General features: G+C 44.3%; 1 protein-coding gene across 3 annotated transcripts in view; it reads left to right on the top strand.

Annotated features, from left to right (window-relative positions):
- PLXNA2 (plexin A2) overlaps positions 1 to 27,050 on the top strand; it is a 533,025-nt gene that overhangs the window by 308,228 nt on the left and 197,747 nt on the right. For all 3 annotated transcript variants that reach the window (XM_048496018.1, XM_048496021.1, XM_048496020.1), the window contains exon 5: positions 11,603 to 11,703. In XM_048496018.1, the coding sequence (XP_048351975.1) occupies positions 11,603 to 11,703 (101 nt within the window). The remainder of the gene's footprint in view (positions 1 to 11,602; positions 11,704 to 27,050) is intronic.

Below are 27,050 nucleotides of genomic sequence, written 5' to 3'. Positions count from 1 at the left end.
TTGCATAGAAAGAGTAATATTGTCTTTAAAGATGATAGCAGAGTCAAAGTATTCTGTATAAAGAAAAGGAAGCAGTTCTGGAGGATACTGGCCAAGAATTGAAATCTGGAGAGGCATCTTTTCTGAGATCTTTGCTGGAAGAGCTGCACAGTGTCAAGCAAAGTAAGTCTGATCAATTTTTCAGCATCTTTTGGCATCATTTTTACATAATATATTTCTACAAATATTATATGGATCTCCCCAAACCCTGATTATAATCCTCAAAGGATATTGGATTCCAGCACCTCTACTAAAGATTAGGAACCTGCCTACTGCCTCCAATTCATTTTTTATTTCTTCTTTTTTTGGTCATTTCACACCTATATTTTAGCCATTTTCTACACTATCAGTGGATGTTTTACGCAGCTGCCAAATATAAAACAAGAATGATGTTTCCCTCAATAAGGGACTTGCATTACTTTCAGTTTAACTCAAGAATAAAATTGCTACACCTGCTTGCTTGTTCCAGAGGGGTAACTGAGCTGCATCTGACTTCAGACCCTTTTGGTTTTATTTACACCCATGCAGTTTTTTCCTCTAAAAATCTGTTCAGTAGGGCCCAGGAAACAAGAAAAAAAGTGGCCTTATTGGTTTCAAATGTACAGAGGAACTGAGTTCTCACTGTATCAACAGTATTTGGCGTGAAAGTGCCCTTTGTTCTGAGACACACTGATGCCTTTCAGCCTCTGATTCTCCAGCTGCTGGGAGCTGGGCAGTGTTTTGACGGACAGAGCTAATGCAATGCAGACAGTTGTTTTAATTCTCAGCCAGTTGCCGACATCACTCACAAGGGCCAGAAAAACTGAGGGAAGAAAAAAGAGTCTGGGTTCTTTCCTTTAGTTAGCTCTCTGCACAAGAGCCACATTTGGATGGCAGGGGTAGAAAGAGAGTCCATTGGTGAGTGTAACAGATACAGCCGCCTGTGCTTGAGCTTGGGAGAAGTGAACTGGAGCAGGAATCCAAAATTTCTTCTCAGATGTACTGGAGCATGAAGCTTTTGGAGGAATACAAAACCTTATTTTTCTGTTCACTTTCATCTTCTCCCCAGGGCTTCCCTTTCAGTGCTCTTTGCCTCCTCCCTGATTTCTCCTTATTATGGCTGTATATTAATAGTGCCAGAAGGAAGGGGGCGGGAGTCTTACTGTTGTTTTAAAATATCTGTAACTTATTAATTCTCCTCCTGAAGACATTCTTTTTCCCCTGCTTGAACTCCAGACATGTCAACAAGCATGCAAAATTGCAATCAAGACAACTGTCCTCTACACCTACTTAATAGTTTTGTCCCCAATCCAGCTCTGCCAAAGTATTTGCATTTTAACAAGTCTGCAAAAGAGGCCTATTTCTGTTGAACTCAAGGGGAAGCTTTAAGAATAAGAATTGTGAGATGATTGCAATTATGGAAAGAAGGTATCTGAAATGCAGAGCGCCGGCAGGATGAAATATGAGCAAGGAAGAAATGACAGTCTTCTTAGGGGCTTTTTTCACAATCAATATTTTTTGCACAGCTGTTGCACATCTCCTTGTCACACAGGTTCACATTCCTTTCGTCAAGTTTGTGTTTCGATTGCACAAATATCATGTTTTCCAGTTGGTGTAGGAAGAACAGTTTTGTTGGGGGTGTTACTGTTTGTTTCAGCTAGCGGACAGAAGTAAAAAAGAGGGGAGATTTCCTCTGTTTTAGAACTGATCCAATCAGTAGGAGAACAAGAAGTTTTACAGGGCTCCAGCCTTCTTGAGGCCTGTGTACCCACTAACTTATAAAAGTGTCTTCCCCTGTAAAGTGAGACGAGTGAAAGGTAGAAGAAAAGAAGTTTATAGTGAAGAACCTCACCACTTGCTGTGGTGAGAAAGGAAGACCATACCATCATGTCTGAGACCCCATGTTTGTGATATTTTTGTCTACATATCTTTTTCAAGGGTTTCTTTCTTTTTCTGAAATAAAAAAGGGAGAAAATGAATGCAACCCTCCCCCAAACCACACATGAGAAACCCCTCATCTGGAATAATGACTTCAGTTGCACACTCTGCACTTCAAGAAGGATGTTGGAAAATTTTAACAGATTTAGAAATGTTTGGAAGTCAAGTCCTTGAAGACAGGTTGAAGGAACTGTCTCTCTTTAGCCTGGAGAAGAGAATATTGGGGGTGGGGGGTGGGGGTCATAACTGTTGGAAGTGAAGGACTTTGTTACGCTGTTTCCTGCCTCAACCTACAGAGGGGGTTTTTACTAGAGAGCTAGTGGCTAGATAGGGACCTAGGGATTTGACACCTTTACTCTATCATGCTGGTTCTATCCCTTTGATGTTAGACTGATACTCTCAGGGACTTCCTTCCTTCCGGCTTCTTCCTCGACCCCTTCTTCCTGCCATGCCTAGAGAGAGGATGGATGCTCCTCGCATCCATCTCCATCCAGCTAGATTAAGATAGCATAGTGACTCTATCTACCTACCTTTCTATCCAGAATGGAGTTCACTAATAAATACTCTTTTTATTAGATAAGAAACTATAACTGACTCCGACTTTCTTTTGTGTAAGCTTGCCGCACATTGGGATCCATCACGCACACGCACGCACACAAGGTAAGGCTTCTGCTGTGTTCTAGCCACCCGTGCCGCTCTGCTAACTACGATTAAGAGATAATCTCCAACTACCAGGAGCACTTATCCCAACAGGTTAATGGGCCCAGCATTCAACAAGGTTAATGGGCCCAGGCATTCAACAGGTTATTTGGCCCCAGCATTTAAGAGGTTAATTTTTTGCCTCAAAAGGTTTTTGGGTGCTAGTGTTTGTTTAGCCCATATTTTTCTTTTTACTTTGGTGATTGAGATCCCAACCTTTGTTTTTTTTTACCTGTGCGTGAAAGAGCTTGGCACTGACGGAGTTAAGTTTCTGCTAGTTTTTCCCAGAGGCTTAGAGAGAGACTCTAGGGATTTTTTGACAAACTTTTCTTTTGTACTGGCTTAACGACTTGAGCCATTGACTGCAAAGATGACTTCTCTTCTCGATGGACGACTTCCTCTGATGATTTTGACGGAAGACTCGAGCTTTTCAGAGTGGCGAGCGAGATTGCGCGCTCTTCTGATCGCAGAAGACCTCATTCACGTTTTGGACGACACCCCACCAGGAAATGCTGCAACCGAGGCAGCAAAAACGGCTTGGAAGAAATCAAACTCTCGTGCCTGTGCTTTTATCATCCAAACCGTGAGTTCAGACCCGCTCTCACACATAATTGATATGACTTCTGCTAAAGAGATGCTGGACACTTTAGCCAGACTATATAATAGGGGAGGCTGGTCGAATGTCCATGTTTTAAAGCGCAGACTATATTTACTAAGGTACCAAGAGGGGACACCTTTCATGAATCACCTACAACAGCTTCAGCAATGTTTCACTTCTCTTAAAAATGAACGCCAGGAAATGTCTGATCTAGATAAGCAGTCTGCATTATTTCTAACTCTACCAGAGACTTTTGCACCTCTCGTTGCTTCTTTGGAACAGAGAGAAGGTTTAAAATTCTCTCAAGCTGTAGAAGAGATCAAAATGTATATTTCTCGTCAGGATGTAATGGCTGGAAATGCAGGGAAAAGTCAGCCCTCTCAGTCTTTGGAACATAATGCCTTTAAGGCATCATTCCATCCAAAACCAAAAGGGCAGACCTTTAGAAATGCAAATGACCACAGAGATGGCTTTAGAGGAAGGGGGGCTCAACCCGATGGAAGAGATCACGTGACCACCAGAGCCAGGGAAAGTTCCTTTGATGTGCAATTTGGCCACAGCAATAAAAATACCTACAGGCCACGCGGTCCCAACCAGGGCTTCACCTCTAACAAAGAGATCATTTGTTACAAATGCCAAAGGCCTGGTCATAAAGCTGATCGCTGTTACAGCAATCGACCACTAGAGCAAGGATCTTCAACTAAAAGATTCCCTAAGCAAGGACAATCTGAGCAAGCTTTTAAGAATCGAAATTTTTACACAGTGCACATAAAAGGTGACAAAAATGACTGTTTAATTGATAGTGGTGCCTCATGCAATGTCCTCAACAGATTAGACTTGTTTGTAGAACTGAGTAAAATCCCAGAACAAAGAATTTACATGGGAAATGATACGTATGTTCTCTCATCATATTCAGGGACTGCAGAGATCCCTTGTATATTGCCTGATAATGAAGTTGCTAATTTTACCATTGAAAATGCATATTATGCACCAGAGATGACCAATTCTTTGCTGTCAATAGCTGAAATGGAAAAACAGAATTTTGAATTGAATTTTAAAAATGGAAAATGTTATGTTACAAAGGAAGAGGAATTGTGTCTCATTGCATCTCAAATGAATGGACTGTACCACGTTAATCAATTGCCTGATGTTCCTATGTATGCAGAACAAGGTGAACTTGAACTTGAAAAATGCAATGATGATTTTCAAACCAATTTAGCAAAAGCCTGCAACCACAAAAATTGCTTGAGCATATGGCATCAACGCCCTAGGCCACTGTGCACATGATACAATCCTGAAAATGCATAAAGAAGCTTTAACTAAAGATATTGTTTTTGAAAACTGTGAAACTAACTTTTCTTGTGATTCTTGTCTACAAGCTAAAGCTGTGAACACATCTTATCCTAAACAGAGTGAGAGAAAAACTAAGCAACCTCTGGATCTTAGTGCACTCTGACATTTTGTGGGCCACTTCCTGAAACGATTGGTAAATTTTAAATATTTTCTGACATTTATTGATGATTATTCTAGATATGTAACCACATTTCTTTTGAAAGAAAGATCTGAGACTCTGGACAGGTTTAAGGACTATGTCAGAATGGCGCAGAACAAGTTCCAGCGAAATATTCAAGTACTACGAAGTGATGGTGCTGGAGAATACACATCCAGAGCGATGCAGGACTTCATGAAATCTGAAGGAATTCAACACCAGACCACGGTTCCATATTGCCCTGCTCAAAATGGCACTTCAGAAAGAGCTAATCGAAGTCTACTGACCAAGGTAAGGTGCATGCTCATTAATGCACACCTTCCTCAGCACTTCTGGGGAGAAGGAATCATGACAGCTACATACATACACAATAGGCTGTACACTAGAGCCACAGGCCTAACACCTTTTGAACTTTGGCAAGGTTACAAGCCATCAATGGCACACCTAAGAGTCTTTGGATGCACAGCTTATGTATATGTTTGCAAAGAAAAACGAAAGAGTAAGTTTGAACCAAGAGCCAAGAAAGCAATCTTCCTTGGATATTCTGCTCAATCAAAAGCGTATCGCTTGATGAACCCTGATACACATGAGATCATGATCAGCAGATCTGTTCAGTTTGAGGAAAATGAAATGGCCATGTCTCCAGAGGGGGCACACGATGACCAGACCAAGCCCCAGCAAGACTGGCTGATGTATCCTGTTGCCAACGATGCACAGAGAGATGACAGCGCAGATTTAGATGACAACCAAGATGTATTTGATGAACCAGAAGAAATTCCAGATGTAGATGTTGAACCAGAGTACCTACCAATACCAGCAGCAGTTGCAGAGGGGGAAGAAATCCCAAGAGATGAGGTGAGACGATCAGAACGCACAAACAAAGGAGTACCACCTGCAAGACTGGGACTTTCCTACCTCGCAAGTTCGGCGTTAGATGAACCAAACCAATGGAAAGACTCTGATGAAATTTTTGATTCAACTGTCAACTTCACCACCATAAGAACTTTACTCAGCATTGCAGCTAGCAAGCAGATGCAAGTTCAACAGATAAAGATCAAATCCACATTTTTGAACAACGTGCTACTTCAAGCAGACTTTCAACAAAGTAAGGCTGACCAATGCCTTTATGTCAAGAACAGAAATGGAAAAGGACTTATATTTTTGCTTTTAATAAAGAATTACTTCTAGTCTACGAGAACACAGAAGACTACAAGAACTTAATACACCATCTTAGCACACAAGTTGAAATTAAGCAACTAGGAAAAGTTGCACACTACTTAGGAATTCAAATAGAGAGAGAGAAAGATGGGAGTTTCCTTTTGAATCAACAACAGAAGATTACAGATCTAATCAACTTACTGGATCTACACGATGCACATCCAGCTCCCATACCTATACAAGTCAATTATATCAAACAAGATGATCCCACTGAATTACTCTCTCATAACACCAAGTATAGAGAAGCTTTAGGAAAACTTCTATACATAAGTACATTGACCAGACCAGATATAGCAATAGCAGTTGGTCTATTGTGCAGAAAGACTGCTTCACCAACAGTCAAGGACTGGAATGCACTGAAGACGCTTTCTAGATATCTGAAAGGAACCGCACATCTTAAACTGAAACTGCCAGCTACCAAAGATGCTACACTAATAGCTTATGTTGATGCAGATTACCGAGACTCAACTGACAGAGCATCTACCAATGGGCAGATCATTTGCTTTGGCAATGGTCCTATTAGTTGGTCTAGTACCAAACAAGACATAACAGCAGCATCTACCACAGAAGCAGAATATGTGTCTGCTGCTCACGTTTGTCACGAGTTACAGTGGTTATGCCAACTCCTAAAGGATCTAGGCATAGACACACCACTTCCTATACCAGTGTATGAAGATAACCAAAGTTGCATTAAACTATCTAAACAAGAAGATGTGAAGAAGCGCACCAAGCACATTGATGTGAAGTACCACATAGTGAGAAGACTGCAAAAGAATGGCCTCATTCAACTGATCTACTGTCACACCACTGAGATGCTTGCAGACCTCTTCACTAAACCCCTACCGAGACCTGCTTTTGAGAAGTTTAGAAGCAAGATAAGCCTGACTACCTGAGTCAAGAAACATCGAGAGGGGGTGTTGGAAGTGAAGGACTTTGTTACGCTGTTTCCTGCCTCAACCTACAGAGGGGGTTTTTACTAGAGAGCTAGTGGCTAGATAGGGACCTAGGGATTTGACACCTTTACTCTATCATGCTGGTTCTATCCCTTTGATGTTAGACTGATACTCTCAGGGACTTCCTTCCTTCCGGCTTCTTCCTCGACCCCTTCTCACCACTTCTTCCTGCCATGCCTAGAGAGAGGATGGATTCTCCTCACATCCATCTCCATCCAGCTAGATTAAGATAGCATAGTGACTCTATCTACCTACCTTTCTATCCAGAATGGAGTTCACTAATAAATACTCTTTTTATTAGATAAGAAACTATAACTGACTCCGACTTTCTTTTGTGTAAGCTTGCCGCACATTGGGATCCATCACGCACACGCACGCACACGAGGTAAGGCTTCTGCTGTGTTCTAGCCACCCGTGCCGCTCTGCTAACTACGATTAAGAGATAATCTCCAACTACCAGGAGCACTTATCCCAACAATAACAATGCTGTTTACTACCTGAAAGGGTGTCCTATAAAATTTATTTATTGTTTCGATTTCTATATCGCCCGATCCCCGAAGGGCTCTGGGCAAAGAGGGGAAAGACTTGTTTTCTGCCACTTCGGAAGACAAGATCTAATGGACTTAAGTTACAGGAGATGTATTTCATTGCATAGTAAGAAAAAAAATATCTAGTAAAAGCAGCCAGGGGCATAGCTTTCTAAAATGGTTCTCAACACTCACCAGGATGCCACACACACCCCATCCCACAGCTGTGCCCTGTGGAGTTGGGGTGGGGCGCAGGCCCCCAAACTCCATGTGGAGTTCAAGTATAGGGCCAGCCAGCTCTTCACCCCAATCTCCATGTGGAGATCAGAGTTGGAGGGGCCTGTTTGATGCTGGCCTCATCTGGCCGGGTCCAGCTTTAAACTGAAGGTTCCAGCTGAGGCCAGTGGTAAACTGACCACCACTGATGGACTAGTTCTAACTTTATACTGTTGGCTCTGCTCCCCCCCCCCAGCTCCACCTCCAGAAACAACCTTATAAAGGTAGAGCCAGTCAGACCCCACTGTTCAGTTTGTGTGCGATTTAAAGCTGGACCTGGATGAGTTGAGGCAAGCATCATATGGGCCCACACGACTCATTAGATATTTTCTGTAGCATAACAGGTGATAAATAGCATATTTCTCTTAAACAGACATACATACAGCATCTGCCTCACTATATTGAAATTTTTTTCAATTCTTGCCTTGAAAAGTTCTTAGATTCTCTCTGTGTACATACTTGAAACAATTATTGCAAGAGAGTACTTCTTCCTCTTCTGTTTTGGAATGCGCAGTTTTATTCATTAGAAGCATTTATATACCATCTTCCATTTACAGTTCAATGAATCTGTTTTTTTAAAAAGTAGATGAAAGGCAAGAAAGTTATCTCCACCTAAAACTAATATGTGTAGATGTGATATTGCACAAATGGTAATACAAAATAGATCTGTTGGTTCATGCTTTGAATTGCTGTGTGTAAAGGCCCCAAAGGCACATGAGCTGACTAAATATAGATGAGTATTTCAGCAGTAAGGCAGATTAAATGTTGAAGGTACTGAGGAAAAAGATACAGTCCCAGTGGTACCCTGCATGCCAGAAAGCATGCTAGAGCTATACCATAGCCATAATAATGTAGAATAAAGATTCATCTCCTGTCATAACTATACTCTAGTTATTCTTATGAATGGGCATTTGGAGGAACAGTTTTTTGATCTGGGGTTGTGCCAGGAGAAATGCTGACAGGTTTCCTTGCATAAGCCAGGAATTGATCCTTGATGTGTTCAAATTAGACTTCTGGACCATCTGTCAGACAGGCTGTGCCCTGCTCTTTGGCCTAGGCCTCTGCACAGTAAAAGAAAGTACCAGCAGGCCATACCAGTGAAGTGGCTGAATCTGTACTTTATGGTTCTCTTTGTGTTTCTGCTATTAGAGAATGAGTAATTATTGCTATATTACTCAGAGAAGTGTTCATGTATTCTATAAACTAATTCTATAAACAATTAAACAGGTTCAGAGGTAACTATACAACTAACAAAAATTATTCTAGCCTAAGGCACAAACATAGCAAGTATCACATATCAGATGGACACTTGTTTCATTCCATTATTTGGCGATGGTCAACCAGTCTTGGCCAGCAGCTTTCTGTGTTGTTCTGCTGCCTCTTTATTCCACTTTCCCTTCTGTCATAATTGGAAATTCTCTAGCTGAAACTTCCACTTCCTAGGTTACCAGGTATAGCCCGGTAACCAGCAGGAGGCAGCGAGAGGAGACATGGGAAGCTGACCATTGGGAGACAGTGTGATGTCTGTTCCAGAAAACCTCAGCAGTGACATTATGACTAAATTTCTATCAATTCCTAGAGAGGAATGATGTCATGACCTTGTTTTCCTAGAAATGAGATTACGCTGTTGACTGATGGCCATTTTTAAAAGTTATTTTTCTCCTACCACCTTTCAGAGAGGTTGAGGTAGGTTTCTCCCCCTATAAACAAATATATAACCGTTCCTGATACATGGTTCTCCTTGAAACTGATCTTCTATTATAATCACAGGTGCAAGTAGTGATGTGGCTGCCTTGCAAAACACTGTACATTCTACTTCATAAGCCAGTAGAAGAGCCCAGAAAGGAATATTCACTGCACCTCAGCATTCCCTCTCCAGCATCCCCCTAGCTAGCATATTTTTGGTCTTACCACTGAGATTTGTGCTTTGCATATGAAAAGCCCACATTCTTTAGTTCACTTAAGGTCCCTTAGTTCACATATGGTTGTATTGATGTCATTGAAAGGCCAATGTACCACTCCCTACAATATGGTTCCTTAATATTCATGTGCAATGACAGTTCATCTATATTCACTAATAGAGAAAACTTTTTTACCTGGATTACCCCGCTGCCCCACTATTGGTCTTTCAGCATCCAACTTAACTGATCAGATGTTGACCTTTCCCCCCTCACAAAAAAACCACTTTGCTATATTTGGCTTTTGTTGGTTTTCTAGGCTGTGTGGCTGTGGTTCTGAGGCATGTTATGGTAAGATGTGTTTCTCTCAGTGGCATAGTGTGGCATACTTTGCATAGTTGAATATCCATTTTATCCCCCTCCCAGGTGGGAGGAGAGAATGTGCATTTGCATGGGTCCAGGTGAAGTTCATGTGTGTCCTTGTGGTTTTCTTCTGAATTGGTGTCTGGGAGATAGTGTGGTCTGATTGACAGAGAATCTGATGTGGGTTCAGTAAACCTGGGGTCTAATTCTGCCTTTGATACCAACTCATATGATCATGAACAAATTGCGTTCTTCCAGACTCAGTTTCTTTCTGTAAAGTGACTATAATACTGACCTACCACACAGGGTTGTTGGCTTGAGCCCTGCAGCTGGAGTATTCAGATACACAGAAAGTAACCCACCAAACAAGCCCAAACAGCTTACAAACAATCCAGCAAAAGAAACTGTCTCCCTGTTTGTGATTAGCAAGCTGAACTTGAACCAGTCTAGCAGGTCTTCAGCTATCCATGAAAAAGAGATGAACCAGACCAAAAACTGAAACCAACCAACACAGTTTTATATCTTATATTAAGGAAGCATCTCAAAACAAGTGGGCAATTTTATATAATGTTTCCAACCTTAACATGAATTTTATTTTAAATTGCTGCACTTTTTAGCTTTGTATTTGGTTTCTTCTAAAGTTAAAAAGATGCTATTATTATGCCCTTTCTTTGACTTATATTAGGTAAATGTGTTGGGACAGAATCCTAGTCTGTCAGCACTTACTAAACTGACTGAGGAAAATAAGGGTTGGAAAAGTGGAGTGCTCATAATAATCTGTCATTTAGTAGTTTTGTGAGGAATTAATTCAACCAAGACAATTCAGCAGTACCTTTCTGGAGAGGCTGTTGTCAAAATAATATTTGAATTCTTAAGACAAAAGATAAATTCCCTTAGGATAGATGGTATGATTTGAATATGGTTACACAATTCATTAGGAGAATTAGCTCCCTGTGTTCATTAGTGCATGATGTACATACGTCAATTTGGGCTTCTGTAGCACTGGATTCTGGTTAACCACAATTAGCAAATTGGAAGCCAACTTTGGAGCAATATTCCCTACCTACCAACTGTGTTGGCATCCATCTTAACAAAGTTAGAAATTCAGGAGGGCTTACTTTTTAGCCGGAGTTGAAGCCATCTCTGAAGCAGAAGCTGAAGTCGCTTGCAAGTTCTTCAAAGGGAAACTCACATTAACATGTAGTGATCACATACTCCATTACAGTTAAGAAGAGATGGGGGATTCTTTCCAGGGAGAGAAAGAGCTATGGGAAGAAAGTGCACCTATCCAAGGCTGGCTCCTGCTTTAACAGCCAGGGTTGTAAACTGTTTCGAGTTCCTATAAGATAGGAAGGTAGCTAATAAATGTTTCAAATAAATAAACGGGGCAGTGTTGTGCACTCTAATTTTATTTCTCTCATCTCATTAAATGAGGTAAGTGTAAGGAAATGAACTAGCCATTCACAAATCTATATGGACATGTTGAGAGTTTTAATTAAAATGTTGTCACTCCTTTACTTCAAGAAGTCCAGCTACATGTGGCTTGCTTTCTTGAGTTATTTTGGCAAGCAAAATGGGTGAAATTGCATTGAATCAGTGTTTGCTGTATTCCCTTTTTTCTCTAGGTGTCCCAGGTTTCCGTTGAATCCTGTGAACAGTACACAACCTGTGGAGAATGTCTGAGCTCAGGAGACCCTCACTGCGGTTGGTGTGCTCTACACCATACGTGAGTCCAGCATTAACTAGCAATTATTATCTTAAAACCAACCCAAACACCTCTTAATCCCTTCCATATAGCACTGTGATTACTTAATTAATACAATCGCAGCACTTTAAAATCATGTCATGCCTACAGGGAGCACTTAGCCTTGTTCAATAAATACCATCAGATGTCTAGGGAAGATTCTTGTTTTGTAACAGAGGGTTTAATCTGAATATTGAAGATGACAAGACTTGGTTAACTTGTAGAAATTGGAGCTGGTCTACACAGATCTTTTAGTCATTTTTGTAATCTCTTAAGTCTTCCCCCAACCCTCTTTCTAGTATTAAAAATACTAGAAGCAGAGCTATTCTTTTTTTGCTGCCAGTCGCATCCATGCAATTTCATTGTTGTCAAGGAGACTGTAATAATGTGATTGGGATCTGACTAACTGAATTGTGAGAAGAACCTAAATCCAAGATGTTGATGTTTTGCAAAAAGAAAAAAAATTCACAGGCCACAAACCTACATGTTTTTACCATTAACTGGATGCATTTCATTAGTCATTTCATCATGTTGGATTCCAGAATTAGCCCTACTTTTTTTAATCTACTTTTTAAATCTACTTATCTTGGTTTAAGATCTTGGTCACTTAAATTTCATTGTCATGTCTTCTCATACCCTGTTTTCTTCTTGCCTTTATTCTTTTTGAGGAAAACAAGCTTCCATACACTTGCCAGAACACCTTTCCGGTGTCAATCACTTCTTTTAGACTGTAACCTAATACAATCACGTTAAAATATCAGTTGGGAATTTTTAGAAAGGCTACACACTTCAGTCTCTTGCTTAAATCCAGCAAAGTGATGGGATTGTCTCAGCTTGCTAGCCTAGTAGTTCTCTGCTGAGCTTGAAGACATCTGCTGGGACAAAGGATAAAGTTTTTCTAGGCAACATCCTGGGGAAAGCCAAGGAAGCTACACATCTAAATTATGGAGGTGTTCGGCATCTTTTTCTCTTCAACAATGGTACTGCTTCCTTAAGCGGAAGAGTGCCCAACGTGCAAAGGAAGGATAGGCCTGGAGTTCACTGGCAAAAAAGAGTCCAGAACTCTTTTGGGCTTGATGCCAGTGCTTCCATTTAATGTTTAACCATTGGGGTGGAAGCAGAGGGTGCACACACAATAGCAGTGGGCTGTGTGCCCATGCAGCAGGTGTGGAGATGGAGGGAGGCTGTCATGCAATGTCCAGATTGAATCAAAACCCTTTGTATGAGGGGGTTAATTTGAATGACACTCTCTCTATAAAAATGTGTTTAATTTCCAGGGCTTTGTTTTGCCACCTTTTAAATTGTTTTTGTTTGGTGTTTATCCATCCCTTTTGCCACTTACACTGCCATCTTGGAGTTAAAGCTTTTGAGGACAGACTTTCCATACAGCTCAACTCCCATTTTGGCAAAGATATAATACTTGAGTTTTCCAAAGGGCTGAGTCCCCAGCAGCTCTGGTTGTGTGCAGTCTTTTCCAGATTGTGTGTGCAAGCTTTTTCCCAAATCAGTTTTATAGTGACAGGAAAAGCTGCACAACTCAGTGTGGTTTTTCCCCCTTTTGTGATGACCACAAAAACATCCTATTGTTAACAGTATTAATCAGGTCAGGGACGTAGGTATAGATTTTTTATGGGGGGGTGTTCGGGGGTGGGGCCACACCCCCACTCGCCCCTAGGGCATGGCCATGCCTCCTCAAGCCCCTCCCCTGGCCTAGTGCTTATAAAAGCAGCTCTCCAAGGTCGGGGAGGGCAGACTCCCCTGCCCTGCCCTCCCTTGCCCTCCCCTCTGGGCAGAGGCATAGAGGGAAAATGGAGCCTGGTACAAAATCTGAGTTTTGTGCCCCCCCCCCACCCTGGGCAGCCACTGTGATGTTGGAATCCACCCCCAAACAGTGTCACTTTCAATGGTGTTTAAACTAGAGAGCCCAAATTCTCCTTTTAAATCCAACTTAAAGGGAGAATCTGGGGTCCCTAGTTAAACAACATTGAAAGTGATGCTGTTTTGGGGTGGATTATCCCTTACCCTGAAACAGCATCACTTTCAATGAGGCGTAGTGGTTAAGAGCAGGTGCATTCTAATCTGGAGGAACCGGGTTTGATTCCCTGCTCACTGCCACTTGAGCTGTGGAGGCTTATCTGGGGAATTCAGATTAGCCTGTGCACTCCCACACATGCCAGCTGGGTGACCTTGGGCTAGTCACAACTTTTCGGAGCTCTCTCAGCCCCACCCACCTCACAGAGTGTTTGTTGTGAGGGTTTTCAGCCAGGGCAAGGGGAGGATTGTAAGCCTCCCTTTGAATCTCCTAAGCAGGAGAGAAAGTGGGGATATAAATCCACAAACTCTTCTTCTTTCTTTCTAAATCAGTAGGGAACTCATGGTAGCTCTCCAGATGTTCAGAATCCACCCCATCAGCCTCTGTCAGCATGGCCAATTGGCCTTACTGGTAGGGGCTGATGGGAATTGTAGTTCCTGAACATCTGGAGAGCCGCAGGTTCCCTACCCCTGTTCTAAACGGAGGACCTCAGATTCTCCCTTTAAATCCATGCCGAAGGGGGTGGATTTAAAAGGAGAATCAGGGGAAATTTGGGGGGTGCCTGCCGTCAGGGGTGCAATTGTTAAGCTTAGCAGTTGTTAATAACAAACTTTCAGGGTAATCTTTTAGGAGTCTCTCCTTCTAATGATAACAATTCCAGGTTTGGTGAAGTTGATTCAGGGGGTGCCAAAGTTATGGACCCTCAAAGATGTAGCCTTCATCTTCTATTAGCTCCCATTGGAAACAATGGAGGATGGGTCACCCCCTTTGGGAGTTCATAGCTTTGGACCCCCCCTGGACTCCAAACCTTCTACAAAAACCTGTTGGTATCAGGGTAATATACTCTCCTGATTCTATTCGTTATGTGGTGAGGTTTGTTCAGGGTGTCCAAAGTTATGGACCCTCAAAGGTGTAGCCCCCATCTTCTATTAGCTCCCATTGGAAACAATGGAGGATGGGGGCACCCCTTTGGGAGTCCATAACTTTGGACCCCCCGAACCAAACCTCACAAACCCTGGGTAGTATCATCAGGAGAGTCCCCCAAACAATCCCTGAAGGTTTGGTGCTGCTAGCCCAAACAATGCACCCCCTTCAGGCCAAAAACTGAAAAAGCACTAAAATGTTTTAAAAACCCACAAACGGAGGGGCGGAGCTTCGGACATGAATGGGAGGGGTTCAAACCCGAGAACCCCCCCCCCTTTACCTACGTCCATGGATCAGGTCTTGCAAACTGAAGATCATGGCTTCCTTTACTGAATGAGTACACCTCATGTTGGGTCTTCCTCTTTTCCAGCTGCCTTTAACTTTTACAGTGAGTTTGGTCTTCTCATAATGTGACCAAGATATGATAGCCTTGGTTCAGCCACTTTAGCTTGTAGGGAGAGTCAGTCTTGATTTAATCTAGAGCCCACTTGTTTATCTTTTTGATGACACATGGTATTCATACAATTCTCTTGAATGGTCCAGTAACCAACTTAAATTACAATATAATGTCTGGTGCATTTTCTTTTTCTAAATCCAGCTTGAATGTCTAGCATTTCTTGTTCCTATGGTTGCCAAACCCCTGTGTTTGTACCTATGCTTCCTGGCACTGTGTAACTGGCCAGTAGGGGTCTTAGCAGACTTAAATGAGGTCTAGTCCTTGAAGTCACTAGTGTGATGGCTCACTTCTGGAAGAGATGTCACAAGCAATGACAAGGGAGACACTCTAGTATTTGGACAAAACTCAGTAGTAAAAACACATTCTACCATAAAGTTTTTGCCCAAATACCAGAGTATCTCCCTCATTATTCTAGAAGTGACATCATCACACAAGTGACATTAAGGTCAAGATCCATCCACCCCTCCCCCACTGATGGCCAGGGGACCTGGCAAACCTACTAATTCCATCTATGATAACAATCTTGGTTGTAAGATTTTGAGCATCACTTCTCCTGTATGAGGAATTAATATCTTTTATATCTGCTTTTTTCATAATTGGAATATAGGTTGAGCATCTCTGGTCTGTGGGCCATTGTTTTATTTTCCATATTTGTTGATGCATTCTCATTAAGATGTTGAAGGATTCCATTTCTATGGCTTGAAATAAGTCTGTTGGTATCCCATCTGCTCCTGGTGATTTGTTTCTCCCAATTGATTCCCCACTCTGCCACCTGAGCTGTGGAGGCTTATCTGGGGAATTCAGATTAGCCTGTACACTCCCACACACGCCAGCTGGGTGACCTTGGGCTAGTCACAGCTTTTCGGAGCTCTCTCAGCCCCACCTAACTCACAGGGTGTTTGTTGTGAGGGGGGAAGGGCAAGGAGATTGTAAGCCCCTTTGAGTCTCCTGCAGGAGAGAAAGGGGGGATATAAATCCAAAAAAAATCCTCCTCCTCCTCCTCCTCCTCCTCCTCCTCCTCCTTCTTCTCTTTTGCTGTTCTTTTCTGTTTCTTTACACTGGTTATTGCAGTAGTTCTATTTGTCTTTATGTGGAAGTTTCTGGAATTATGTTTTAGACTTCTAATTCTATTTCTGTCACCTTTTACTTTTGCTACTTGTCTATCTTTTCCAATGTTAAGAGTTTCATCAGTCATTCACTGAGACTTTTCATTTCTTTTGGCTACAGGAAAAGTTTTTATGCATACTTCGTTGATAATAGCTCCTTTCTGCTGCAGCCTCCTGATTCACAAGGCTGCTAATCCACATGGATGTTGCAACCCCAGACATGTTCAATAAATGAATCAGTACCTTGAAAGCAGAATTCTTATTGATTGCAAACATAGAATAGCTGTTGTCAGAACTGAGTACATTAGAACAGGCAAAGCATTATATCCCCCAGCACAGATACATCAGGCCCACAACCTCCCCTTACCTTCTCTGTGACAGGAAAGTATTGCTGTAAATGATCAATCTCTCCTTTAAATTGGGAGCTTTCCCATGGAGACTTAAAGAGGTAGTGGTATGACTGCTGTTAAATAACCCTTCCTGGATCCTTGAATATGTTGTTTCTGGGTAAGGTAGTTGAGAGAGGGCGATGGAGCAACTGCAGGTGTTTTCACATTATACATCTAGACCCATTCTAGTCTGGCTTTCAGCCTGGCCACAGGACAGAGACCATGCTGGTTACCATCATGGACAAGCTCTGTCTCCAGCTGCATTGAGGGGGTCAGTGCTGCTGTTTATTTTAGATCTCAGCAGCTTTTGACGCAGTTGAGGTACAGCCTTACAATGGTTGACCTTGATTTTCCAGGATAGGAGACAGCGAGTAGCACTTTGAAGATGATGTCTCAGCAACACCCTTTGCTTTGTGGGCTACTGCAGGGGGCAATCCTGTGCTGTTTAACATCTACATGTGACCCCTGGCTCAGCTGGTCCAGAGCTTTGGGCTGGGCTGCCGTCAATACACTGATGACACCCAGCTTTTTCTGTTGATGGAAGTCCAGCTGGCCATTGCCCCTAATGTTTTGTCTAAGTTTCTGGGGGCCATGGCAGGTTGGTTAAGAAAAAGCAAGGTGAAACATAATCCTTCAAAAACAGAGGACCTGTGGCTGGGTTGAAGGGGAGTTTCAACTGCCAAAATTGGATAGAATGGCTTTAGCACCTGCCTCTTCCATCAAAAGCCTGGGTGTGATTCTGGAATCTTCCCTTTTCATGGTGGCCCAGGACACATATAGCCAAGGTGGCCTTTTCCCACCTCTGACAGGTGTCATCTTTTCCCTTCCTGTCCTGTTTGGACAACAGTCACCTCCAGGCTAGATTACTATAACTTGTTCTATGCCAACCTACCCTTGAGACTGCTCCAGAAATTACCACTGTTCCAGAATGTAGCAGTGAGGATCCTTACTGAGACTCCTGTAAGAGTGCACATTCGACCTTTTCTTTACCAACTGCATTGTGCCAACCAACTTGGTTTTTCTGTGGAGTAGGAAAAAAGTATTCGGAGGGCAGGTCAGCCCAATGCTTTTCAGTGGGCAGCAAGCCCATCTTCCAAACACCTAAAATTCTGTTATGTGTTTCTGCATAGCTACAAAGATAGCTCTTTGATTTTTTTTTTAAAAAAGGAAAACCATATATTGTCAGAATCAGCAGGAGCAGTTGAGTACAACTATGTATTTTTGGGCTGCAAAAGCATCCAGGATCAGAATCTGCAGAGCAAACATCCTGGGGCAACCTTCAGCAAATGGAGGCAGGGAAAATCTCTTCAGCTGCACATAAAATGTTGGGCACAAGTGGAGCATGAACCTGCCCAGAGAGCAAAACGGTAGGGCGGGAAACATACAACTCTTTCTGATTTCTGCCAGGCTTTTTCTGCTTTTCCTGTTGCACTTGGAATTAAAAGAGAATGGCTTTTAGGGAGGTTAAAAGTTTATAACTTTTGGTTTTTTGTTGTTTGCTTTAAAACCCTAACTACTCGGTCTACTCTCTCAAGAGGTAAAATTCTCAAAACTTTCCAGTAATGACTCTTAATTATCTCTCTTTCCCTCTCTCTCGCTTTTCCTCTGATCAGTGCTTCTGAGGAGGCTGTGTTATGCTTGGAGGGAACAGGATTTTCCAGGAAGGATCAGGATACTTGAAGCATTACTACTTATTGGAATGGCTTTGAAGGGAAAGCAAAAGCTGTCGTAACTGATCAAGGAAGCGATCTGCTATGGGGGATCTTGTCTCATTCTGCTTGGCAGTTTGGAGCACAAGGCTTCTGCATAGCTATGATGATTCAGACAAAAGTACTTTCATGGTGGCATGAACGGTCAATGAGTCTTACAGTGTGTTCTCCTAAGAAATATCCCTGCTCTGCCAGTGTGTGAAACAGTGGCTGTTCTTATGGACAGCCTCTTTGCACGCAGTTTGAAAGGCGGAAGGAGATAGCAATGGGGCAGCTTAAGCAGAGAGAGGAAGACAGTCTACACTGTGTACCCCCACTCCCAAAATATAAACTTTATATCATGACTGTTCAAAGAAAGACTCAATGGCTTTAAATAGATTCTTCCTTACCTCAGAAAACTTATATGAAAGCAAATAGCACACTGTGAGAAGACCATACTTTGTGCCCTATTCATGTTACTGGTTGCACCAATAATTGCTTTTTTACCACCCCACATCCATGCTTAACCCAAACTTGTGAATCGCAGCACTAGGAGGCAATATTGGAGGAAGGCCTTCACCTCTGCATCCTGTGTTTTTTGGCTCTTCATGGGCAGCTGGACTAGAAGGGTTACTGGTCTGATCTATCAGAGCCATTCTAATTCCTATGTTTGTTTGTTACATTTGTATCTTGATTTTCAGAATGAAGTCTGCAAAGTAACCATAAGCAAAACTCAAAAATATGTCACTTAAATGTAGCAATACTAAAACAAACCTGGGTTGGACCCCATAAATCCAATCTGCTAGCAATAGTGCTGACCTCCAGGAGAAGGCTGTTTGCCTCAAAGGAAAGTAGGAAAAAAGTATTCGGAGGGCAGGTCAGGGCAGGTCACGCAAGTGGACTGGCTCAGTAAGATCCTACCCACTAACAGCAATAAAATATTAAATTTGAAAAGTGTTCATATGTCTGGTTCCAGGTGTCTAGTGAAATAGAAAGGTCTTCATCAGCATAAGTGAAAGAACAGCTACAGCCACAATAGCCTCAGGTGTATGCTAAGTGCCGTCAAATCACTTCCAACCTCAAGTCCTGCAAACTGAGGTTTATTCAGTTAGTCCTTCCTTTATTGAGTTAGTCCATCTCATGTTGGATTTTTCCTCTTGCATTCAACTTTCTTTAGTGGTACTGTCTTTTCCAGTGAGTCTTGTCTCAGTTTGGTCATTTTAGCCCCTAGAGAGAGATCAGGCTTGATTTGATCTGGAATCTACTTATTTGTCTTTTTGGAAGTCACTGTATCTGTAAAACCTCTACTTCAAAAATACATTTCAAATCAATCAACTTTCTTCTTGTCAGCTTTCTTCATTGTCCAGCTTTCATGCCCATACATAGTAATGAAGAATACCATAGTATGAATCATCTTGATCTTGGTTGCTAGCAAGAAACACATTCTTATACTTAAGGATCTTTTCTAGCTCCTTCATGGCTGCCCTTCCCAGTCTCAATCTCCTTCTGATTTCTTGGTTTCAGTCTCCCTTCTGGTTGATGATTGAATGGAGGAAAAGAACAATTTCAGTATATATCATGATTGGGGGGGGGGTATTGATGTATACATGTGATCTTTCATATCGGTAAAATGGATATAGCTATACACACTGATACATATTGGTACAGCTATATATACTGTCATATCAAAATTGCTTTTTTGCAGTGTTTTATCAATTCATACACAACTCATTGGTTGTGTCAGAGAGGTAGAGATTCAAATGGATAGAAAGAACTGAAATGTGCAACAGAAATGTGCAGTATTATTTATGAAACTCAGATTTAAGCAAATGCGACAATGATAAATATAATGACTCCACTTTGGGAGGAAAAAGCCTAGGTCATTTGTATCTCCAGGATCCAGAAGGAAATTTGGGGGAGGGAAAGACAAATTAGTAGAAGAATGCCTGTCATAATAATATTGATGATTTTCCTAACATCACTGATTTATTCAGTAGTAGAAGTAAAATTTAAGCTCTGCAGCCATTCTTTCCTCCCACTATTTGGTATAACCCTGGAGCTACTCTTGTTGTGAAATGGAAGACACAATTAATTATAGGTTTAGAAGTCTAGGGCAGGGGTCTGCAACCTGAGGCTCTCCAGATGTTCATGGACTACAATTCTCATTAGCTCTGGCAGGGGCTGATGGGAATTATAGTCCATGAACATCTAGAGAGCCGCAGGTTGCAGACCCCTGGTCTAGGGGCTAGGGTTACCAACTCCAGCTTGGGAAAATCCTGGTGATTAGGTGGTGAAGACGGGCAAAAATTTATTATTTATATTTATTTATTTATTTATTTATTTATTTATTTATTCGATTTGGTAAACCACCCTACCCCCAAAGGGCTCAGGGCGGTGCACAACAACAACAATACAATAAAACAAATCGAATAACCCCAGTCAAAATACAAAGCCATAAAACTATAAAACTATAAACTACAGCAGCAGTAATACTTGCAATAAATAATTGAATTAATAATAGAAGACGTCTGGCAGCCAACCCCAGTGGTCAAACCCTGGGATGGGAGGGGATTGGCAGATGGTCCAACAGATAGCCAGTGTGCAGGACAGTACGAGGGGCGGACTCAGCGGCCGGCTCCCTCAAAAGCCCGGTGGAACAGCACCGTTTTACAGGCCCTGCGGAACTCTCCAAGGTCCCGCAGGGCCCTAATTGGTGGAGGGAGGGCGTTCCACCAGGCAGGGGCCAGGGCAGTAAACGCCCTGGCCCGTGTGGAGGCCAGCCGCATCATGGAGGGGCCGGGAACCACCAGTAAATTCGCCTCCGCAGAGCGGAGGCCACAACTCGGGACATAAGGGGTGAGACGGTCCCGTAGGTATGGGGGCCCCAGACCGTAAAGGGCCTTAAAGGTCAAAACCAACACCTTGAAGATGATCCGGAATTCCACTGGGAGCCAATGCAGACGGCACAACACGGGGGTGATATGATCTCTGACTGAGACCCCCGTGAGAAGACGAGCCGCTGCGTTTTGGACCAGCTTCAATTTCCGGATCAACCGCAAGGGAAGGCCCGCGTAGAGCAAATTACAATAATCCAGTCTGGAGGTGACCGTTGCATGGATCACCGTGGCCAGGTCGGTCTGGGAAAGGTAGGGGGCCAGCCGCCGGGTTTGACGGAGATGGAAGAAAGCAACCCGGGTTACATGTGCCACCTGGGTGTGCGTGGACAGGGATGAGTCCAGGTGGACAGGCGGGTGGCGAACGGAAGGGGTCGGGGTCAGAGAGACCCCCTCCAGCACCGGTGGCCGAAGACCCTCAGCCCCCTTCACGACTCCAGCCAGAGGATCTCCATCTTCGATGGATTGAGTTTTAACCTGCTCTGCTTCAACCAGCCAGCAACCGCCTCCAAACAATGCTGTAGAGCCACAGGGGCAACGTCCCCCCCCGCATCAACAGAATGCGCTAGGTGTCATCCACATACTGATGACACGTCAGCCCAAAACTTCACACCAGCCGAAAGCAAGGGGTCGCATATAGATATTAAATAATAGCGGGACAACAAAGCTCCCTGAGGTACACCACAAGTGAGTGGGCACCGCTGGAAGCCCGGTCCCCGCATTCACACTTGCTGACTTCACGTTCCCGGAGAAACGAGGCAAGCCATTGAAGGGCTATGCCCCGCACTCCAGCAACAGCCAGGCGGTGGGTCAAAAGATCGTGATCGACCACATCAAACGCTGCGGTGAGATCCAAAAGCACCAGCAGCGCCGATCCGCCTCGGTCAAGCTGGATGCGGAGCATATCTGTGACGGCAACAAGGACGGTCTCCGTCCCATGCCCAGCACGGAAGCCGGACTGGAAGGGATCGAGGGCCGATGTGTCCTCCAGAAAACCCTGAAGCTGCTCCAACATCACTCTCTCAATTACCTTCCCCAGAAACGGAAGATTCAAAACACGGCAGTAATTGGCCAGATCACTAGGATCTAAGGATGGTCTTTTCAAGAGTGGATGGACCACTGCCTCCTTCAACCCACCAGGAAACACTCCTTGCTCAAGGGTGCAGTTGATGATGTTCAACAGGTGGGGCCGTAACTCCTTGTGGCAAGTTTTAATCAGCCATGAGGGGCACGGATCTAGAGGACAGGTAGTAGGTCTAACAGCAGCCAGGACCCTGTCAACATCAGTCTCAGTGAGCAGGGAAAACTGGTCCAAATAAGGACCTGAAGACAGCCATGGAGCCTCCAGTTTGCTAATTGTATCAAGGGTGGCAGGAAGGTCATGGCGGAGCAATTTGACTTCATCCACAAAGAAGCTCATGAAAGCATTACAGCCAAGAGCCAATTGAGGATGTTTAGAGCCCTCATTTAACGAGGACAAGGACCGAATGATGCGGAACAATTGGGCTGGGCGAGAGCTAGCGGATGCGAGAGAGGAGGAAAAATAATCTCTCTTTGCCCCCTTTGTCGCCATCTCATAGGCTTTCATAAATGTCCTATAAGATGCTCGCGCAGCTTCGTCATGAGACTTCCTCCACATTTGCTCTAGCCATCTAAGCTCTCGCTTCATACGGCGCAGCTCCTCAGTATACCAAGGAGCAAGCCGAGCGTGGCAGCGTAGAGGGCGCCAGGGAGCAATCACCTCGATAGCATCGGAAAGCCTGGAATTCCAGTCTTTCACTTGCTCGTCGAGGGTGCTAGTGGGTTCAGGATCCCGCAGAGCATTCAGGAAACCAGTGGGATCCTTTAGTCTCCATGGGCGGGCATAAATCAGCCCGTCGCCTAGACAGGGTTGGCGCGGCAAGTCAACCCGAACCTTCAGGGCATAGTGGTCGGACCATGGCACTCTGGTAACAGAGGATATGACCACATCATCAACCCCCCACTCCAAAGACCAAATCCAGAGTGTGACCGGCTTCATGAGTGGGGCCAGAGTTCATTAAGGAGAAGCCCAGTGTCGCCATGGATGACACCAGGTCCACAGCCGCTGAACATGAGGCGGTATCAACATGGACGTTGAAATCCCCCAAGACAATAAGCCTGGGGAACCGCAGCGCCCAGTCAGCCACCGCCTCCAGCAGCTGTGGCAGGCTCTCCCCTGGTGCGCTAGGCGACCGGTACACCAGGAAGACAGTCAACTTCTCCTTGTCCATCCACTCTAGGGCAACACACTCAATACCAATGATCCTCGGGATGGGGACAGCCCTGAAGGGGATCGAATCACGGATTAACACAGCCGCACCGCCCCCCCGGCCCTGAGTTCGACCTTGGTGGAAACACGCGAAACCCGGGGGCGAGGCTTCACCCAAGGCCACAGTCTCGCCCTCACGAACCCAGGTTTCGGTGATACAAGCCAGGTCCACCTGCTGGGCTCCGAGATAATCTCGGAGCGTTATGGTCTTATTGTTTATGGACCTGGCATTGATCAACACCAAGGACGAAGTAGGGTTTAAAGCCTGAACCCCACAGCCCTCATCCTTTGGGATAGATCGGAGGTCAGAAGGTGGGCGAGCAGATTTACCTCTCCCCCACCATCTCTCATATGGCCTCTGTCTACCGTACCTACCCCGTCCCATCAGTACTGGGATCACCTGCCCCACAGTATCCGCCCCAATGTCCACACAGTCCCCTCCCATTTCAACCTAGTGTGGACCAATAAATGGTTAGCACTATCTAATCCCACCCTAACCCCACTAAACTATTCTAATCTAGAGGCCACCCCCGGCCAGACCCACTACAACTACCCAGCCTAGCCACCAACAGCCAATAACTAAAGACTAGGCTATACACTAATACTAACCCCCTTGCCCATCCACTAATTAAACCTAAACATTTAAATACAGCAATCTACCAGTCTGGTTACACTAATACTAACCCTAACTAAATTATCAAGACAGATAGATGTCAAAATCTATAGGCCAGATGGAAATCTATAGGCCAGGTGCTCTCACCACCATAGACCACTGTCTTGTCCAGTATCGCCCTAAAAATGGGCAGTGATGTTCCAACGTCCAGTTAAAGTCCGGGGCTAAAGATCCGCCGTCTCCTTAGCAGAGTTCAATGGGAACCGCACATCCCCCACCGGGCCCAACCCCCGTGGCCCTCACACAGCCAGCAGGTTGGGTCCAGCCAAGGCAGCGGCACCAGAGTACCCTCAAAGCCGTGTAAGCCAGGCGGATGTACGGGAGGCGGGAGTCTCTGCCACTGATCCCAGCCACTCCCGTAAGATCTTCTCTCTCCACCAGGCAGCCACAGCATCAAGCGTCCTCAATCCATCTCCGCTCTGTACTCCAGTGCAGGTTTTAACTCCAGCATAGATCGTAACTCTGCTCCGTATTCCCAGCCAGATCTTAGCTCCAGTCACAACGCACTCCATCGCGTTTGCATCAGCTGCAACGCTCCCCACATTGATTGCGGCCTTAGCGTTCTCAGCGCTCTCAGCAGCCACGGCCTCGAGTTCCACAGCGGCCCCAGACGGCAGTCCGGCTGCACCGGCTGCAATCGTGGCCCAAACGGAACTCCCAACGGTGATCTCTCTCCAAGCCGCGCTTCGCACCACAGCACTGCGGCCTCCAGCACAACGCGCACCAGCTAAGCTGGCACCATGGAGGCCCAACCGAGTGGGAGACGGGGGATAGGGTAAGGGCAAGGGGGTTACTGCCACCGACCCCCACTGTCCAAAACACCCGAAGCGCCAGAAAAGGCGCTCTCCCCTAATACCAGCGGTCGTCACCACATCGGAGAGGGCCGTCGCTGTCACCTCCGCTGTCTCCGCCAGCTGCTGAGCTATAGGACCCAGCCAAAGGTAAGAGGCAGTAGATAATAAGAGAGAACGTTGTCGTTGTCGTCTCATGCCGGGTACAGGATACAGACTATCTTTCTCAACTGTCTACTACAAGCACCAAATCGGCAGAATAAAACAATACTAAATAGGAATGGATAAATAAACTAAAAGCCTAACCCTAGGTCTTAAAAGTTAGTGTAATCGGAGCCCTGCTGCTAACAGCTCCGTCTCAGACGCCATCTTGACGCCATGGAGTTGGGAGTACATCAGAAGGGGTGTAAACTATGGGAGGCAGTTGAGCTCAAATTCCTCCTCCCCCTCCCCAGATTTCCTGCCCCGGGCAATGCTGCCCCCAGACTGTCAGGCACTCCAGGATTTCCCAACAGGAGCAATACTCCCCACCCCTCCCAGGCTGCCAAGGAACATTATAAAGCTGCTCAGGGTGCCAGGTTCTCAAGTTCAGTCATTCCTATTTGTCTTTGTACCAAATTAACAAGTTTCAAGAAGGGAAAGGACTTATTTTGTTTGTTTGTTTGTTGTAAAATATGGGAGGGGGTGTTTAGTCAATAATGCTGCCTGTGATGAAACACTGGAGAAAGAAAGAGTGTAGAAGGGGGAGGTCTGGATCAAGCCATGTAGCTAGCAGAAGGCCTTAGCAGTTGGACTGAATAATGTGTTTACTATAGCCTGCAACAAAAACTCCTTTCCTTTCACTTATGGATTAAATATTTGCTCCTTTGTCTCACTGAAGAAGTCCTCAACATCTTTCTTCTCCTCTTACAAAGTCTTCTTTCTTTAACTGAAATTTAAACTATTACAAGTGATCTTGTTTGAAAAATGATTAATTGTTGATGGCATATGGTTTCAGGAATATAGTTTCATACTGAAATAATTTAATATCGATTACAAAGTATGTCTGAACCAAGTTCAGCCCCATGTCTCCCCTGAGAAGTGGAGAGGTCTGTGCTCTTGGCCTTCACAAGTGTAAGGGTCTGTTACCCCTGTCAATAACAAGTCTCAAGAATGGTTCAAGAGCTTCATTAGAACTGTGTCAGCCCAATGGCCAGATAGCCGAAACTGATGTTTGGCTCTCTGGCCTCTGGTATATACCTGTAAGTTACAGTTTGACTCAACCCAGAATCCCCCCACCCTCACATTCCCATAATATCAGCATGTGAAAGGAAAGCAAGAAAGAGAAATTGTTTTGGGGGTAGGCAGGCTACTCCCTCAGGGAGGCCGATAAGAAGCAGCAGTTAAGCACTATTGAACTGGTTACTTACAAGTGAGAATAGGCCCCATGGCCTTGGGCAATGATAATAGTTGGGCCATCTGCCCCAATGCTGGGTATGTGTGAGCTGCCAGGCCAAGCATGGTGCAGGCCTGATAGCAAGGTATAATGCCACAGAGTCCACACTCCAGGGGAACTGATCTCTATCATCTGGGAGGTGGAGAGTGTCATCACATTGCTGCCAATTTGTGGTGACCCCATAGTTATCAAGGCAAGGAGATCGGTTGTAATTTCAAGAAACCAATCCATCCAATTATTGCCCAGTGCTGCCCAGCTGGCAAGTCTACTAGAAGTGCAAGACAGCCAGATAACTTTTTGACTTGTAAGTGTATATAGCACATTCAAGAAGTGGTTTGAATTGTGTCTTAATAATATTTCATGCATGATGATTCATGCATGATGATCCAGAGCACTGCCATGAAGTATGCATCATCAGCAGTTACCCAGTTAACATGACATTTTCTGCCTCTATGCAGATGTGAGACTGCTCACCACACTGCTTGCAAGCAAATTTTCAGAATGATGAAACAGGTGTTTGATTCAACAACAGCAAATGTGCATTTTGAACAAGTATGAAAATTCAATAATAGGCTCATGCAGTCTTCTCCATAGCTTCTGTGGAGAATCCAGAAGTTGAACTCTTTCTGTAAGAATTTTTTATTTAAAAA

Source organism: Sphaerodactylus townsendi, linkage group LG05, assembly GCF_021028975.2.
Source record: "Sphaerodactylus townsendi isolate TG3544 linkage group LG05, MPM_Stown_v2.3, whole genome shotgun sequence".
NCBI lineage: Eukaryota > Metazoa > Chordata > Lepidosauria > Squamata > Sphaerodactylidae > Sphaerodactylus > Sphaerodactylus townsendi.
This window is presented reverse-complemented; position numbering and strand designations above follow the sequence as displayed.